Raw genomic sequence first — 17,146 nt, 5'->3', positions numbered from 1 at the left:
TATCAGGACTCTTGCTGCTCGCTCGTGAAGCAGGGAGTTTAGGGTCATCTGCACCGTTTGATATTACATAAGTACATAAGTAATGCCATACTGGGAAAAGACCAAGGGTCCATCGAGCCCAGCATCCTGTCCACAACAGCGGCCAATCCAGGCCAAGGGCACCTGGCAAGCTTCCCAAACGTACATTCTATACATGTTATTCCCGGAATTGTGGATTTTTCCCAAGTCCATTTAGTAGCAGTTTATGGACCTGTCCTTTAGGAAACCGTCCAACCCCTTTTTAAACTCTGCTAAGCTAACCGCCTTCACCACTTTCTCCGGCAACGAATTCCAGAGTTTAATTATACGTTGGGTGAAGAAAAATTTTCTCCGATTTGTTTTAAATTTTACTACACTGTAGTTTCATCGCATGCCCCCTAGTCCTAGTATTTTTGGAAAGCGTGAACAGACGCTTCACATCCACCTGTTCCACTCCACTCATTATTTTATATGCCTCTATCCTGTCTCCCCTCAGCCATCTCTTCTCCAAGCTGAATAGCCCTAGCCTCCTTAATCTTTCTTCATAGGGAAGTCGTCCCATCCCCGCTATCATTTTAGTCGCCCTTCTCTGCACCTTTTCCAATTCTACTATATCTTTCTTGAGATGCGGCGACCAGAATTGAACACAATACTCAAGGTGCGGTCGCACCATGGAGCGATACAATGGCATTATAAGATCCTCACACCTGTTTTCCATACCTTTCCTAATAATACCCAACATTCTATTCGCTTTCCTAGCCGCAGCAGCACACTGAGCAGAAGGTTTCAGTGTATTATCGACGACGACACCCAGATCCCTTTCCTGGTCCGTAACTCCTAACGTGGAACCTTGCATGACGTAGCTATAATTCAGGTTCTTTTTTCCCACATGCATCACCTTGCACTTGCTCACATTAAACGTCATCTGCCATTTAGCCACCCAGTCTCCCAGTCTCGAATGGTCCTTCTGTAATTTTTCACAATCCTGTCGCGATTTAACAACTTTGAATAACTTTGTGTCATCAGCAAATTTAATTACCTCGCTAGTTACTCCCATCTCTAAATCATTTATAAATATATCAAAAAGCAGCGGTCCTAGCACAGACCCCTGAGGAACCCCACTAACTACCCTTCTCCATTGTGAATACTGCCCATTTAACCCCACTCTCTGTTTCCTATCCTTCAACCAGTTTTTAATCCACAATAGGACATTTCCTCCTATCCCATGACCCTTCAATTTCCTCTGTAGCCTTTCATGAGGTACCTTGTCTAACGCCTTTTGGAAATCCAGATACATAATATCAACCGGTTCCCCTTTGTCCACGTGTTTGTTTACTCCTTCAAAGAATTGAAGTAAACTGGTCAGGCAAGATTTCCCCACACAAAAGCCGTGCTGACTCGGTCTCAGTAATCCATGTCCTCGGATGTGCTCTGTAATTTTGTTTTTAATAATAGCCTCTACCGGTAGGATCCAAGATGGCTGCGGTATGATCGGCGTCAGCGGACGCGTTGCAACCTACCTCTAGCAAACGCTGGAACGAGACTCTTGCCTGCCGATTACGATGGGTAAGAGACGGGGGAAGGTCAGGGAGACTCCCTCTCTCCCTGGAAGTAGACCCTCGCTCCAACAGCCGACGCTCGAGCGGTTTGGAATTGCCTCCGGTTCAGAAGTGACTTCTACCCCTGCTGCTGGAGCCAGCGTATCAGAGCTGGCCGACAGTGTTAACGGGGCTTCCTTGAGCCCTGTTTTGCGTGTAGCGCCCCCTCAACCAGGAAGTGAGCGTTTCGTGATGAGTCCTGCTGCTCAAACCCCGTTTGGAGAAGAGAGCATTCAGGGAGGGAACCTACACGAAATTGGAACAAATGCTGCCAGCTTGAGTATTCCAGAGGATAGTTCTGCTCCTGTAGTTTCTACTACACTTGTGAGTATCCTGGAACAAACTGCTAGAGCACCCCAACTGGTTTTTGAGGGGAAAGAAAAACCTGCTGTAGTGACATTAGAGTCACTTTGGGAACTGAATTCTTCCACTCTCAATGCTTTACAGACTTTGATAGCAAAGAATACTGAAAGTATCAAGGTTATAGCCGAAACTGCATTAAAACAGTTACAAATTAATGATTACCAAGCCAAGGAGGTTAAAACTCTATCTGAAAAATTTGCAAAAATGGAACTTGTGGAACAATCTTTGATTAAGGACAGGTGTTTTGCCGCTAAGCGCTTGGAGTATTTGGAGAACCAGTCAAAGAGACTTAACCTGCGTATTATAAACTTTCCAAAATCGCCACTTATTACTTCAGTACAAATGGTTAAGAAATATTTAGTGGAGGTTCTGGGAATGACTGATAGCTCACTACCACCTATTACAAGAGCATATTATTTACAGAGTACTGGTAAAGTACTAGATAACTTAAACCCTACAGGTGGAATGAATCTAACTGAGTTCCTAGAATCTTCTTTGGAGGTGGTCACCCAAAGGTTAACTTTGTTGGTGACATTTGCTTTAGAAATAGATAGAGATGCAGTGCTTAGGCTGTCCTTGAGACATCTTAATTCTTTATTTTTGGGCTCCAAAGTAAGGGTTTTCCCGGATCTTGCCAGGGAAACCCAGAAGAGACGAAAGTTATTCTTACTACTCCGTTCAAGGGTAGTAGCAATTGGTGCAAATTTTCAATTAAAGTTTCCTAGTGTTTGTAGAATTTTACACCAAACAAAACAATTTCAGTTCTTTGAGCCTTGTCAATTGGAGGATTTCTTGAAAAGCAAAGAGGGTGTGATTGTGAGAATTTAGAACCAAATGAAACACTGTATAGCAGCTTGGAGTAGGTCATTCTAAATATGACGCAATCTGTTGATTAATATTTTGATTGAGCTTTGTTAAATTAGCTTATAAATATATATATTTTTTTCCTCTTGGATCAATTACATTTATTTGTGGACGATAGTTACTATACCCCCTTTTTTTCTTAGAATTATGATTTTGTATGTAAGGACGATATTTTATTGCATGTATCGTGTTATATTCAAGATTGATTGAATATTGTATAATGGAAAATTTTGAAAAAAAAAAAAAAAATAATAGCCTCTACCATTTTCCCCGGCACTGATGTCAGACTCCCCGGTCTATAATTTCCCGGATCTCCCCTGGAGCCTTTTTTAAAAATTGGTGTTACATTGGCCACCCTCCAATCTTCCGGTATCACGCTCGATTTTAAGGATACGTTGCATATCACTAGCAGTAGCTCCGCAAGCTCATTTTTCAGTTCTATCAGTACTCTAGGATGAATACCATCCGGTCCAGGAGATTTGCTACTCTTCAGTTTGCCGAACTGCCCCATTACGTCCTCCAGGTTTACCGTGAAGTCAGTAAGTTTCTCCGACTCGTCCGCTTGAAATACCATTTCCGACACCGGTATCCCACCCAAATCTTCCTCGGTGAAGACCGAAGCAAAGAATTCATTCAGTCTCTCCGCTACGTCTGTCTTCCTTGATCACCCCTTTTACCCCTCGGTCATCCAGCGGCCCAACTGATTCTTTTGCTGGCTTCCTGCTTTTAATATACCGAAAAAATTTTTTACTATGTTTTTTTGCCTCTAATGCTATCTTTTTTTCATAATCCCTCTTGGCCTTCTTTACCTGCGCCTTGCATTTGCATTGACACTCCTTATGCTGCTTCTTCTTATTTTTAGACGGTTCCTTCTTCCATTTTCTGAAGGCGTTTCTTTTAGCCCTAATAGCTTCCTTCACCTCACTTTTCAACCAGGCCGGCTGTCTTTTGGACTTCCGTCTTTCTTTTCTAATTCGCGGAATATGTATGGCCTGGGCCTCCAGGATGGTATTTTTGAATAGCGTCCATGCCTGTTGTACAGTTTTTACTCTCTCAGTTGCCCCCCTAAGTTTTTTTTTACCGTTCTTCTCATTTTATCATAGTCTCCTTTTTTAAAGTTAAACGCTAACGTATTTGACTTTCTGTGTACAGTTACTTCGAGGTCGATATCAAAACGGATCATATTATGATCACTGTTATCAAGCTGCCCCAGTACCATAATATCCCTCACCAGATCATGCGCTCCACTAAGGACCAAGTCTAGAATTTTTCCTTCTCTCGTCGGCTCCTGCACCAGCTGCTCCATAAAGCTGTCCTTGATTTCATCAAGGACTTGTACCTCTGTAGCGTGTCCCGATGTTACATTTACCCAGTCTATATTTGGATAATTGAAGTCACCCATTATTATCACATTGCCCATTTTGTTCGCGTCTCTGATTTATCATTTCTGCGTCTACCTGCTCGTCCAGGCGAGGCGGACGGTAGTACACTCCTATCACCGTTTTTTTCCCTTTTATACATGGAATTTCAACCCACAATTATTCAAAGGTGTGACTTGTGTCCTGCTGAATTTGTAATCTATCTGAGTCAAGGCTCTCATTAATATACAATGCTACCCCTCCACCAGTCCGATCCACCCTATCACTATGATATACTTTGTACCCCGGTATGACAGTGTCCCACTGGTTATCCTCCTTCCACCAGGTCTCAGTAATGCCTATTATATCCAATTTTTCATTTAGTGCAATATATTCCAACTCTCCCATCTTATTTCTTAGACTCCTAGCATTTGCATATAGACATTTCAGAGTATGTTTGCTGTTCCTATTTGCATGATGATTAGTACCTGACACTATTGATTTGCCATCTTTTGTCTGATCTTTAGTTGTATTTAAGGGCACCTGGCCTACGGTTTGTTGTGCAACCTCACTATCCAGAAACCCTATCTTCCCTGTTTGTAAGGTACCTTTTCAAGATTTCTTTTCCTGAACCATGCGCTTTTGAGCAACTGTCGGCCTTCCCCCCCATTTCTAGTTTAAAAGCTGCTCTATCTCCTTTTTAAATGCCGACGCCAGCAGCCTGGTCCCACCCTGGTTAAGGTGGATCCCATCCTTTCGGAATAGGCTCCCCCTTCCCCAGAATGTTGCCCAGTTCCTAACAAATCTAAAACCCTCCTCCCTGCACCATCGTCTCATCCACGCATTGAGACTCCGGAGCTCTGCCTGTCTCTTGGGCCCTGCGTGTGGAACAGGTAGCATTTCAGAAAATGGTACCCTAGAGGATCTGGATTTGAGCTTTCTACCTAAGAGCCTAAATTTGGCTTCCAGAACCTCTCTCCCACATTTTCCTATGTCATTGGTACCCACATGTACCAAGACAGCGGACTCCTCCCCAGCACTATCTAGAATCCTATCTAGGTGACGTGTGAGGTCCGCCACCTTCGCACCAGGCAGGCAAGTCACCAGGCGATCCTCACGTCCACCAGCCACCCAGCTATCTATGCGCCTAATGATCGAATCACCAACTACAACAGCTGTCCTAACCTTTCCCTCCCGGGCAGCACTTGGAGACATATCCTCGGTGCGAGAGGATAGTACATCCCCTGGTGGGCAGGTCCTGGCTACAGGAGTACTCCCTATTTCACCAGGGTGATGCTCTCCTTCTAGGAGACCTCCCTCCTCCAAGGTAGCACAAGGGCTACTAGACTGGAGGTGGGACTTCTCTACAACATCCCTGTAGGTCTCCTCTATGTACCTCTCTGTCTCCCTCAGCTCCACCAAGTCTGCTACTCTAGCCTCAAGAGAACGGACACGTTCTCTAAGAGCTAGGAGCTTGTTCCCTTGTCTGCTTATTGGGGTTAAGAACATATCTACGTTTGGCCTTCCTCGCCTGAGTGTCTAAATTAATTTTTTTTTTGTTTTGTTACATTTGTACCCCGCGCTTTCCCACTCATGGCAGGCTCAATGTGGCAGGCAATGGAGGGTTAAGTGACTTGCCCAGAGTCACAAGGAGCTGCCTGTGCCGGGAATCGAACTCAGTTCCTCAGTTCCCCAGGACCAAAGTCCACCACCCTAACCACTAGGCCACTCCTCCACCATTTTTTCCTTTTTCCTATGCACAAAGGCTATGATTTCTCTCCTTGGCCGTGGACCAGTAAAGACTTGGTTGGGCCTTATGCTTTTCGTTAAAGTGTTCGAAGTCTTCCCATTTCTTTATTAGGTAAGCCTGGAATTCCTTATCTTCATACAAATATGCTGGGAACCTCCAATTCATTTGGCCCTGGAAGAAGGCCGGAGCCTCCAAGTCTAGCCATACCACTGCATGGTCCGACACGTCTTCCGGGCCAATCTCCACCCCGCGCACTCTAGGGAAAAGCTGTCTGTCAATCAGGACATAATCTATACGAGAAAGCATCCTGTGGGCCCTTGATAGATGTGCAAAGTCCCTCTCACCTACGTGCATTACCCTCCAGGCGTCCAGTACGTCAAGGGTTTTCATCAACCTTGGCAGTGCCCGGGACCTTGACCCCCACTGTGAGCTTTTCTTGGGGCTGAGCAGTCCAACACTGGATCCGCTACCATATTGAAATCACCTAGCAATATAAACTGTAATTTCTGGTGGGAATTGCATATATGAGTTAGGTGGGAGTAGAATGCCTGATCATATGTGTTAGGTCCATAGAGAGCTACCACCAGCACCTCGGAGCTTTGCAGCCACAAGCGGACCGTTACGAACCTCCCTTCCGGGTCTTGAGCTATTAATTGCAACTTTGCCGCTAATCCTTTTCTTATTAAGATTGCCACCCCTCGTCGACGCCCCTCTGCTGATGCAGCGTGCACTTCCCCCACCCACCCTCGTTGCGGCTTTTGATGTTTAGCCGTCGAGAGCTTAGTTTCTTGCAAACACGCTATGTCTGCCTTATGCTGCTTTAAGGCTTGCAAAATTTTCCCCCTTTTAATTGGTGATGTTATGCCACCCACGTTCCATGTTATAAATCGGGATCTTTTAACTTGTGCCATTTTCTGCCTTTCCTACGCTTTCTATAGATCTAGTCCTTAATTCACCCATGGTCCCGGATGCCCAGCTCCATCCGCAACCTCGTGCACTTCCCTGGGGCTGCCCTCCCGCTCCAAAAGTTCTGCTGATAAATCGCTCCCTCTTCCCAATATATTTTGTCAACACCTTCCTCTTTGTCCTCGCCTCCTGCTCTTGTGAATCCTCCCGTGAAATCTGTCCCTTACCCACTCCTTCCCCCCTTTACCCCACCCTCCCCCCTTCTCCCCCAACCTCTCACCTATCCTCCTACCCCCCCCCCTGTATGTACCCCATCCAACCTATGGATCGAGACCGCTATTGATGGATAACCCTCCCCTGGCTCCTGCATATGCCCGATCTTTTGTCTGTTCCAACTAGGAGCGCCTATTTTATCCCCTTACCCCGTGTCTGCCTGCTTGCCCTTATATTCCTTTAAACCACTTCCCAACACAACAATGTTAACAAATTTTACCATCGCCATGTTAGTGCCTCGCCTCATGTGTTGTTATCTTCTGGTGCCATATTGTACTGGAGCATCTCCTGCGCTTCTTGAGGTGTTTTAAATGTTTTCCAGACTCCACTGTGCAGCACCTTGAGCTGTGCTGGATAATTCAGCATAAATCTGCTTTTCTTTTCGGCTAGAATTTTGCAGACCGGCCTGAAGGCCTTCAGTCAGTCCTGAAGTGCTGCGGAGTAGTCCTGAAATATCTTTACGCTCTTGCCATCATACGTTAGCGAATCCCATTTCTGCCTTGCTCCCCGCAGGATTTCATTTTTATGGACGAAGTTGTGTACTTTTACAATCACAACTCGTGCTCGGCCTCCTTCAGACAGCTTGCGACCAATTCTGTGGGCTCGCTCGAGGCATAGTGGGCCCACGCTAACCGATAGCGCGAACTCCTCCTGGAACCAGCTTTCCAGCTGTGGTTGTAGCAGTCTGTCGGGTACCGACTCAGGGATCCCAATTATAAGCAAATTCGACTGCCTCGATCGATTCTCCAAATCATCAAGTTTCTGGGCCTGCAAGGTTATCGTTTTCCATGGCACAGGGCCGCGACTGAGAGAGTCGTTGGGGGTGAGCCAGGTTTCAGTTAAAGTGAGCAGTTGGAGGGAACGGGCGATGAAGAGATCGTGGGAGAAGGAAAGTTTGTTGCAGACTGAGCGGGCATTCCATAGGGCACACAAGAAGGGGAGGGAAGAGGGTGGGAGGAGGGGAATAGAGATGAGAATGGAGACATCCTAGAATCGTTTGCATGGATAGGACGAGGACAGGTGTGGGGGACCTGGATTGGGATTGATGTCTACCGCGGATAGCAGGAGAAGGAGCAAGAGAGTGCGGAGGAGGGTGGGGGAGGTAGGGCAACGAAGATGGGATGCACTTAGGAGGAATGGGGATGGGTTAATGGCAGGAAGGAAGTGATGAAGGTTGAGAGCTAGGAAGGAGGAGGAGGATAGGAGAGATGGTGAGGGACGGGGGTGGGTAGGGTATTATAGTAGTGAGCAGGACGGGAGAGGACATGGATGGGCAGTGAGTTCCTGCGGTAGACAGCAGTAGGGGCAGAGGGAAAAGATTAGGAAGGGACAGGACAAGGAAAAGAATGTGTATAGGGGCCATGAGTAGTGACTGAGGTGTTAAGCAACAAATAGAGTAACTGGGAGAAAAGTAGATGTAAAGAGAAAAATGCCCCGCGCGCCGTTAGGCCCCTAGAGCGGAGGCCCTGAGTGGATCGGAGCGGACCTGGGAGTCACCCCGGAGAAGGCTGAAAGGATATGCAGATGAGCTGCAAGTCCTCTACAGCACCTGAAAGGCAGCCGGTGGTAGAGCTGGGCACCTCTCAGCTGAGGAAAAGGCTTACCAGGGGTAAAGGGTCCCATCCTTGCTTTCCTTCTTCTCCCCTCTATTTTTTTTTCTTTCAGTTTTGAATACTTCTACTGCTGTACAATATGATTACATACCACTTTGGTGTATTAATCAAAAGACAGTTAATCAAGTTTTTAAATAAACTAATTCCTCAGCACCTAATTCAGCTTAAAAATTGTTCTTGAAGAATGTTCAACTTTATATAAGTAAAGTACATGAGTATTGCCATACTGGGAAAGACCAAAGGTCCATCAAGCCCAGCATCCTGTTTCCAACAGTGGCCAATCCAGGTCACAGATACATAGTAACATAGTAGATGACGGCAGAAAAAAAGACCTGCACGGTCCATTCAGTCTGCCCAACAAGACAACTCATGTGTGCTACTTTTTGTGTATACCCTACTTTGATTTGTACCTGTGCTCTTCAGGGCACAGACCGTATAAGTCTGCTCAGCACTATCCCCGCCTCCCACCACCGGCTCTGGCACAGACCATATAAGTCTGCCCAGCACTGTCCTCGCTTCCCACCACCGGCTCTGGCACAGACCGTATAAGTCTGCCCAGCACTATCCCTGCCTCCCACCACCGGCTCTGGCACAGACTGCATAAGTCTGCCCCGCCTCCCACTACCGGCTCTGCTATCCAATCTCGGTTAAGCTCTGAGGATCCATTACTTCTGAACAGGATTCCTTTATGTTTATCCGACGCATGTTTGAATTCAGTTACCGTTTTCATCTCCACCACCTCCAGCGGGAGGGCATTCCAAGCATCCACCACTCTCTCCGTGAAGAAATACTTCCTGACATTTTTCTTGAGTCTGCCCCCCTTCAATCTCATTTCATGTCCTCTCGTTCTACCGCCTTCGTATCTCTGGAAAAGGTTCGTTTGCGGATTAATACCTTTCAAATATGTGAACGTCTGTATCATATCACCCCTGTTTCTCCTTTCCTCCAGGATATACATGTTCAGGTCAGGAAGTCTCTCCTCATACATCTTGTAACGCAAATCTCATACCATTCTCGCAGCTTTTCTTTGCACCGCTTCGATTCTTTTTACATCCTTAGCCAAGATACGGCCTCCAAAACTGAACACAATACTCCAGATGGGGCCTCAACACTCCCTTTCTGCTGGTCACACCTCTCTCTATACAGCCCAGCAACCTTCTAGATACAGCCACCGCCTTGTCACACTGTTTCGTCGCCTTCAAATCCTCAGATACTATCACCCCAAGATCCCTCTCCCCGCCCGTACCTATCAGACTCTCGCCGCCTAACACATACGTCTCCCGTGGATTTCTATTCCTGAAGAGTTATGCTGGCCCTTGCTCTCAGTAAAATACAGGCCAATGGCTCATAATAAGAGCTAGGCTTCTTAAAATCAGAATCATCTCCGATACAAAAGAGAGCTAGCTTGTAAAAATCAGAGGTCACCTTTGACACAGTTACATTTCACTGTGGCAAGTGCTGAACTGGCAAGGGTGGGGGCAATCTACTCTATAAACAATCCTGAGATTGGCACCTGCAAGACGTCATAAGCAAGAGTTGCTATGGTTATGTAGAGATAGTGCTGGGTCAGCTGCACCCCAGGTGAGAACATCCAAAGGGGGGGCTACAGGAAGGTTTGGGAACATGTGAAGTCATTCTGATCAACTGATAAGGACTAGGAGCCCAGTTGAGACAGCTGGGGTCCATTGAAATGAATAGGGCCAAAATTGTATATAAGCAGCAGTTTGAGGAGTATTAGTTCAGACGAGATGAGAAGAAGAAGGATATGAGAGGAGAAGACGAACAGAGAAGGGAGACTCCAGAAGGCTAGAGAGAGAGGACGTGCCATGATATGCGGTTCCATTATGTGAATGCTTAACCTACCTGTATTACCATTGGTAAGATTGTAATAAACTATCTTATTATATCTACTACATACTGGGTTCCTTTCTAATTACAAGAGTCCATACTGCCTGACGGTGTAAGCCTGTCATGAGCAGATTCAAGGTTGGGAAAGCTAGATATTTGGAGGGCATATGTAACTTTGCCCAGAGAGAGATGAGACGGGCCACTGCTTCCGCTGCTTGATTAGCAAAGGCAGATTCAGAGAAAATAAACATTCCCTAAGTGTATCACTTTGCATTTCTTCGCATTGAATTTTAATTGCCAAACCTTAGACCATTCTTCTAGCTTCTTCAGATCCTTTTTCATGTTTTCCACTCCCTCCGGGGTGTCCACTCTGTTGCAGATCTTAGTATCATCCGCAAATAGGCAAACTTTATCTTCTAACCCTTCGGCAAGGTCACTCACAAATATATTGAACAGAATCGTCCTCAGCACCGATCCTTGAGGCACTCCACTACTCACCTTTCGCTCCTCCGAGCTAACTCCATTCACCACCACCCTCTGGCGTCTGTCCGTCAACCAGTTCCTAATCCAGTTCACCACTTTGGGTCCTATCTTCAGCCCATCCAGTTTAATTAAAAGCCTTCTGTGGGGAACCGTGTCAAAAGCTTTGCTGAAATCTAAGTAGATTACGTCCATAGCTCGTCCCTGATTCAATTCTCCTGTCACCCAATCAAAGAACTCAATGAGATTCGTTTGGCACGATTTCCCTTTGGTAAAACCATGTTGTCTGGGATCTTGCAACTTATTGGCTTCCAGGAAATTCACTATCCTTTCCTTCAGCATCGCTTCCATTACTTTTCCAATAACCGAAGTGAGGCTTACTGGCCTGTAGTTTCCAGCTACTTCCCTATCACCACTTTTGTGAAGAGGGACCACCTCCGCCGTTCTCCAATCCCTCGGAACCTCTCCCATTTCTAAGGATTTATTAAACAAATCTTTAAGAGGACCCGCCAGAACCTCTCTGAGCTCCCTTAATATCCTGGGGTGGATCCCGCCTGGTCCCATGGCCGATTTCACAGCCTCTGTAAGTTGGCTTAATTGCGACAGGGTAAACAGTGGCGGGGTCTCGGGCATCGGGCTTGCCGCCATCTTGGATTCACCCGCATCTTGCTGTTTGTCCGCCTCTCTCTTCGCCGCTCTGCTTTGCATCGCTTTTCCACCTTTTATCAGGTAGGGTTCCATGTACCCTTGGAATAAGAGATGTTTATACACCGTATTTAAATTATTTCTTGCTGCTTTCCAGGCTGCCAATGGGGGGGGGGTTACTCCGAGAGCCAGAGAAACACGTCCTTTCCTCTCACTCCATCACGTGTTCTCCTGGTAAAGACATTTAAATACATTCAAGGTATACATGCGCTATAATCATAATTTATTCTCGTCACTCATCTTAACACCATATATGCTTATTCTTTCCTTGCATTCCTCCCAGCATCATCTCTTAACTGTTCCATCCTATCATCAGATTTGTTTTGAATACATTTGCTCTTTGATTTTCAGCATATTAGGGCCCACACTTTAGAACCATCATATGAGAAGCTTAAATCTAGACTGAAAAGCTATTTCTTTGAGAAATCTTTTGATATCCAACTCTAGCTTTTCGTTTCTAAGGCAGGAGACATCATTGGGAAATGCAGATACACATTATGAACAGAACTCTACTTTTAACTTTTCTTTTGAAATTGCAATTTCTCTTTTATGTATTTTAATTAGACTTTATATTGTAAACCACCAAGATGGTAGATACCAATCAGAAGTATATCGAATGGAAATAAACTTGGATACAGTTTGAGAAATATGTTGTATGCATTTTACTTCCTAATCTAACACCAGGCTGCACACATTGTACCTTTTCTTTTTTAGTAGAATGTAAAGTAAAAGGCTGCAGAAGCTTTTTTCTATCCCAAGCTGCCCAAGTTATATCAAACTCTGATATAGGGTGGTACAACAAGCTGCACATGTGACTGTCTATTGCAGTACAGTGTAACAGGCTACAAGGGTTGTACCTCTCTATCTAAAATACAATGAAAAACAGATAGCAGTGTATGCAGCACAGTATAAACAACAGGACTACATATGTGCTGTACCTCTCTTCACACCCGGTAGAGCAAGGTCAACAGTGTTTCCATCTCCGGCTCCCTCATCCAATAGAGCCAGACTGCCAAACTCTGTCATTTTCCTGCGATCCAGATATTCCTGCAAAACACACACATATGGTTACCAATAAAATTCTGCAAAATATCAGTCACCAAATACTCCACAGAACATCAACTGCAGGTTACCAGACATCACTGAACACTTGTTACCATATTCTACACAACCCTCCAGAACACCCATAATATTTTACCAAGTACTCCCTAAGAACATCCATTCTTCATTATTAGGACATAGTGAAACAAGGAAAGGTCAAAGCAGGTTATAGGGATAACTGCCTAAATGCTTGTGGTCAGGCTTTCTCATCTTCCCTGTGAATGGAAACGTTGATGAAACTGGAAGTGAGGAGAGATATGATTGAGGTCTACAAAATCCTGAGTGATGTATAACAAGAAGAAGTAAATCGATTTTTTACTCATTCCAAAAGTACAAAGACAAGGGGACACTCAAGGAAGTTACATGGAAATACCTTTAAAACAGATAGGAGAAAATATTTTTTCACTCAACGAATAGTTAAGTTCTAGAACTCTTTGCTGGAGGATGTGGTAAGAGCAGTTAGCGTATCTGGGTTTTAAAAAGGTTTGGACAAATTCCTGGAGGAAAAGTCCATAGTCTACTATTGAGGCAGACATGGGAAGCAACTGCTTGACCTGGGATTTGTAGTATGGAGTGTTGCCACGATTTGGGTTTCTGCCAAGTACTTGTGTCACCCCTCCTCCAACCTCCCCTACCACTTCAGCTCCTCCTATTCTGTACCTCTCAGATATTAATTTGTTCTAGGAGGGGAAACCATTTCAGATTAAATACGATGCACCCCATGATGTTTTATATGATGTAAAATACCACTTTTTTTACTTGGCATCTGTTTCCTAAAGGATTTCTAGTCACTACCAAATATCCAAACTGCTCTCAATTTGTTGCCAACCACATACATATGCTATGCTTAATACGTGGTTGGATATGCAGTCAGTCACACCTCCAGCTAAAAATGTACAAACATATAAAATCCAAGGGGTCAATGACACAGTTACCAACTGTGTGGCTATCCCAGTTAAATGGGGTATCCCGGTGCAGATGCAGAGGGAACATGATAATGAAATTTTGGAAACCAATGCCTCCACTATAGTGAGCACAGAAAAGGAGATAATTAGAATTGATGTCCTCAACCAGTTAAATCTGGTAGTGGATATAGCTAATCTTACATTGTGGCAATGTATTGAATCTCCAAAAATGTCTACAGTTTTGGTGCACGAAGTAATTCCCATGCATTTGGCCACACAATGCACAAAAGTTGACCAACAGTATGATCCGAGTGTAATTCCCACAGAGGTTACAGACATCCCTGTCTGGGCACAAGACAAACTAGAAAGTGGCAGAATGTCCACAGAAATCCTGCTGGAAGGAGAGGATCCTCTGCCACAAAAGCAATATCCAGTACCTCATCAGACAATAGAACCCGTAGCTAAGATTATACAGGTACTGGAAGAGAGGGGCATATTTAGACTGATCTCCTCTACATGCAACTCACCAGCATGGCCAATAGTTAAAACATGAGGCTCCTTTAGACTGACCATAGATTTCCACGACCTAAATCAAGTATCAAAATCTGTGGTGCTGGTGGTAGCCTCATACCCGGAAATGATCTGTAAATGAAACCCCAACTGTAAAGTTTTTTTTCTGTCCTAGACATTTGAAATGGGTTTTGGAGCCTGCCCCTGGCCCCGGACGCCAGTACACAACAGCATTTCAGTGGCTAAATAAACAGTACGCATGGACTGTGTTACCTCAGGGTTATAAGGATTCTCCATCCATTTTCCACAAATACATGCAGGAAGCCCTAGCCCATGTGTCTGATATGTCCAATATGTTGATGACATTCTAATTCAATCTGAAACTGAATCTGACCACTGGGTCCATGTAAGAGAGATTTTAAAAGCTCTTTTGGAAGCTGGTCTTAAAGTAAATCCGGCCAAAGCTCAGATGTGTAAAACATGTTTCCTTTCTAGGAGTCACCATTGGCTAGGATGGTAAATCCATAGATTCTCAGAGAATAGATCTCATACAGAAATTACCTCTTCCCACAGATCAGAAATCCCTCCAATCAATTCTAGGGCTTACAGGGTTCTGCCGTGATTTTATGCACAACCATGCTGTAGTGGCTGCTCCACTATACTCCCTGCTTAAACGTAAAGAATATGTTTGGGAGGCAGAGCACACAGAGGCAGTGACTAAACTCAAGCAGACTTTGACTTCTGCTCCTGTCCTTGCTCCCCCAGATCACAAGCAGATTTTTTTTCCTATACCCAGTGGTTGGGGAGAACAGTAGAGGGGCTGCCCTAACACAGTGCTTAGGAGGGACAGACAGGCCAATTGCTTTCTTTTCCAGAGTTCTCACTTCTCCAGAACTTAAAATGGGAACCTGTGAAAAACATGTTCTGGCTGCATATGCTGCTATGCAAAAGTTTACGTATAGTATTGGGGCTCAAACCACGTACACATGTAGCCACCACACGTCCCTTAAATTCATTGTGGAGGGCAAGTTGGCCTGTAGTAGAATTAGGACAGAGAGAATAGTCCATTGGACCCTGATGTTGCAGGCACAGAATGTGAAGTTTGAATTACTAAAAGAGCCTAAAGTGCAGGTTGCAGGGATCCTACTGGAGGGACACCCTCATGACAGTCAGTCTTCACCCAGTACCCCCAATCATTTGATATTTAAAGAACTGGTACTGGACAGAATATCCCCTTTTCTTCCAACAGTATATATTGATGGCAGTAGCCAATGTGAGGGAGGAAGGAGACTAGCAGGTTTTGCAATTGTACAACTGGGCCCAGATAACCAAGTAATTCTGCAGAGGCAGTACTCCTGTGGGTCAGCCTCGGCACAATACTGTGAACTGGCTGCCTTTGTGGCCTGTTTGCAGCAATATCAAGACCAGGGGCATAGCCAGACTTCGGTGGGAGGGGGTCCAGAGCCCGAGGTGAGGAAGCACATTTTAGCCCCCCCCCCCCCCGCCAACAATGTTGACCCCCACCCCCGCCGACGACCCTCTCGACCCCCCTCCCGCCGCCAGCCCTCACCTGCTGCTACCTACCTTTGCTGGCGGAGGACCCCAACCCTCGCCAGCCGAGGTCCTCTTCTTCCTTCGTTCTGTTTCTGAGTCTGACGGATGTCAGACTCACAGAAACAGAACGAAGCATTGCAGATCAGCTGATCTGCAAAACTTCGTTCTGTTTCTGTGAGTCTGACGTCATCAGACTCAGAAACAGAACGAAGGAAGAAGAGGACCTCGGCTGGCGGGGGGGTGGGGGTCCCTTACCAGCAAAGGTAGGCGATGGCGGGTTGGCGGCGGGAGGGGGGGTTCGAAAGGGTCGTCGGCAGGGGGGTCCAGGGCGAAATTTACGGGGGTCCAGGCCCCCGTGGCCCCACATAGCTACACGACTGATCAAGACTCCCACCCTGAAATACAGATAATCTTAGATTCAGATTACATATTCAGAAGTGCCATTGCATTGCTGCCATGGTGGTTAAGCCACAACTTTAAATCCACAGATGGGTCCATTGTAAAACATTCAGCACTATGGGCTATGGCACAAGAACTCAGTGAAAAATTTCAGAAAGTTCATTTAGTGAAGGTGAAAGCGCACAGAAAGAAAAGCCCTTTAGTAAAAGGAAACACTTCAGCAGATTCACTAGCCAAGCCAGCATGCCATGTAGGCCCTATATGGCCCTGGTATGAGCCAATCCAGATGGTAGCCACGGCCACACGTTCTACTGATCACGATCAGGTGGTACCACCAGATTATTTCAGTATACTGCAGGAAAATGACTCAGAGCTTTCCAATCTGAAGCAACTAGTGCAACACACCCCAGATAACACTTACCAGCATACACCCTTTCTCACACTCACTATACAGAAAGACATGCTGTGTGAAGAAGGAGGAAGGATTGGTTATAGTTATCCCCAGAGCTCAAGGGAAAGATTGGATGCATTGGGTTCATGGAGCAGTTCCCATGGGACACCCTAAAACTGAAGAGATGTTGGCAACTCTGAATATGTTGGTCTGGTGGCCAGAAATGAAACATGACATAGAGGATCATGTGGCCTCCTGTGTGATTTGTGCTTCATTTGGGAGACAACCTAAAAAGAAAAGGGGACAGCTGATGAGAGCGCTACCACGGGACCCATTTGAGAGAATACAGATAGATCATGTGGGCCCTCTCCCTTTAACAGCTAGGAGAAACAGATTTTTACTCACAGTAGTCAATTCCTTTTCCCATTGGGTAGAAGCATTTCCTGTATCAGATCAAACTGCCAGAACCACAGCTGAGATCTTAACTATGCAATTTTTTACACGTTGGGG

At 45.5% G+C, this 17,146-nt stretch overlaps 1 protein-coding gene across 1 annotated transcript in view; it reads right to left on the bottom strand.

Moving 5' to 3' along the window:
• Nucleotides 1-17,146, bottom strand: part of PWP2 (PWP2 small subunit processome component) — a 308,991-nt gene that overhangs the window by 75,660 nt on the left and 216,185 nt on the right. The window contains exon 16 of the mRNA XM_030203767.1: nt 12,715-12,823. Coding sequence (XP_030059627.1) covers nt 12,715-12,823 — 109 coding nt within the window. The remainder of the gene's footprint in view (nt 1-12,714; nt 12,824-17,146) is intronic.

The sequence above is a fragment of the Microcaecilia unicolor genome, chromosome 5 (assembly GCF_901765095.1).
Source record: "Microcaecilia unicolor chromosome 5, aMicUni1.1, whole genome shotgun sequence".
NCBI classification, from domain to species: Eukaryota; Metazoa; Chordata; class Amphibia; order Gymnophiona; family Siphonopidae; genus Microcaecilia; species Microcaecilia unicolor.
This window is presented reverse-complemented; position numbering and strand designations above follow the sequence as displayed.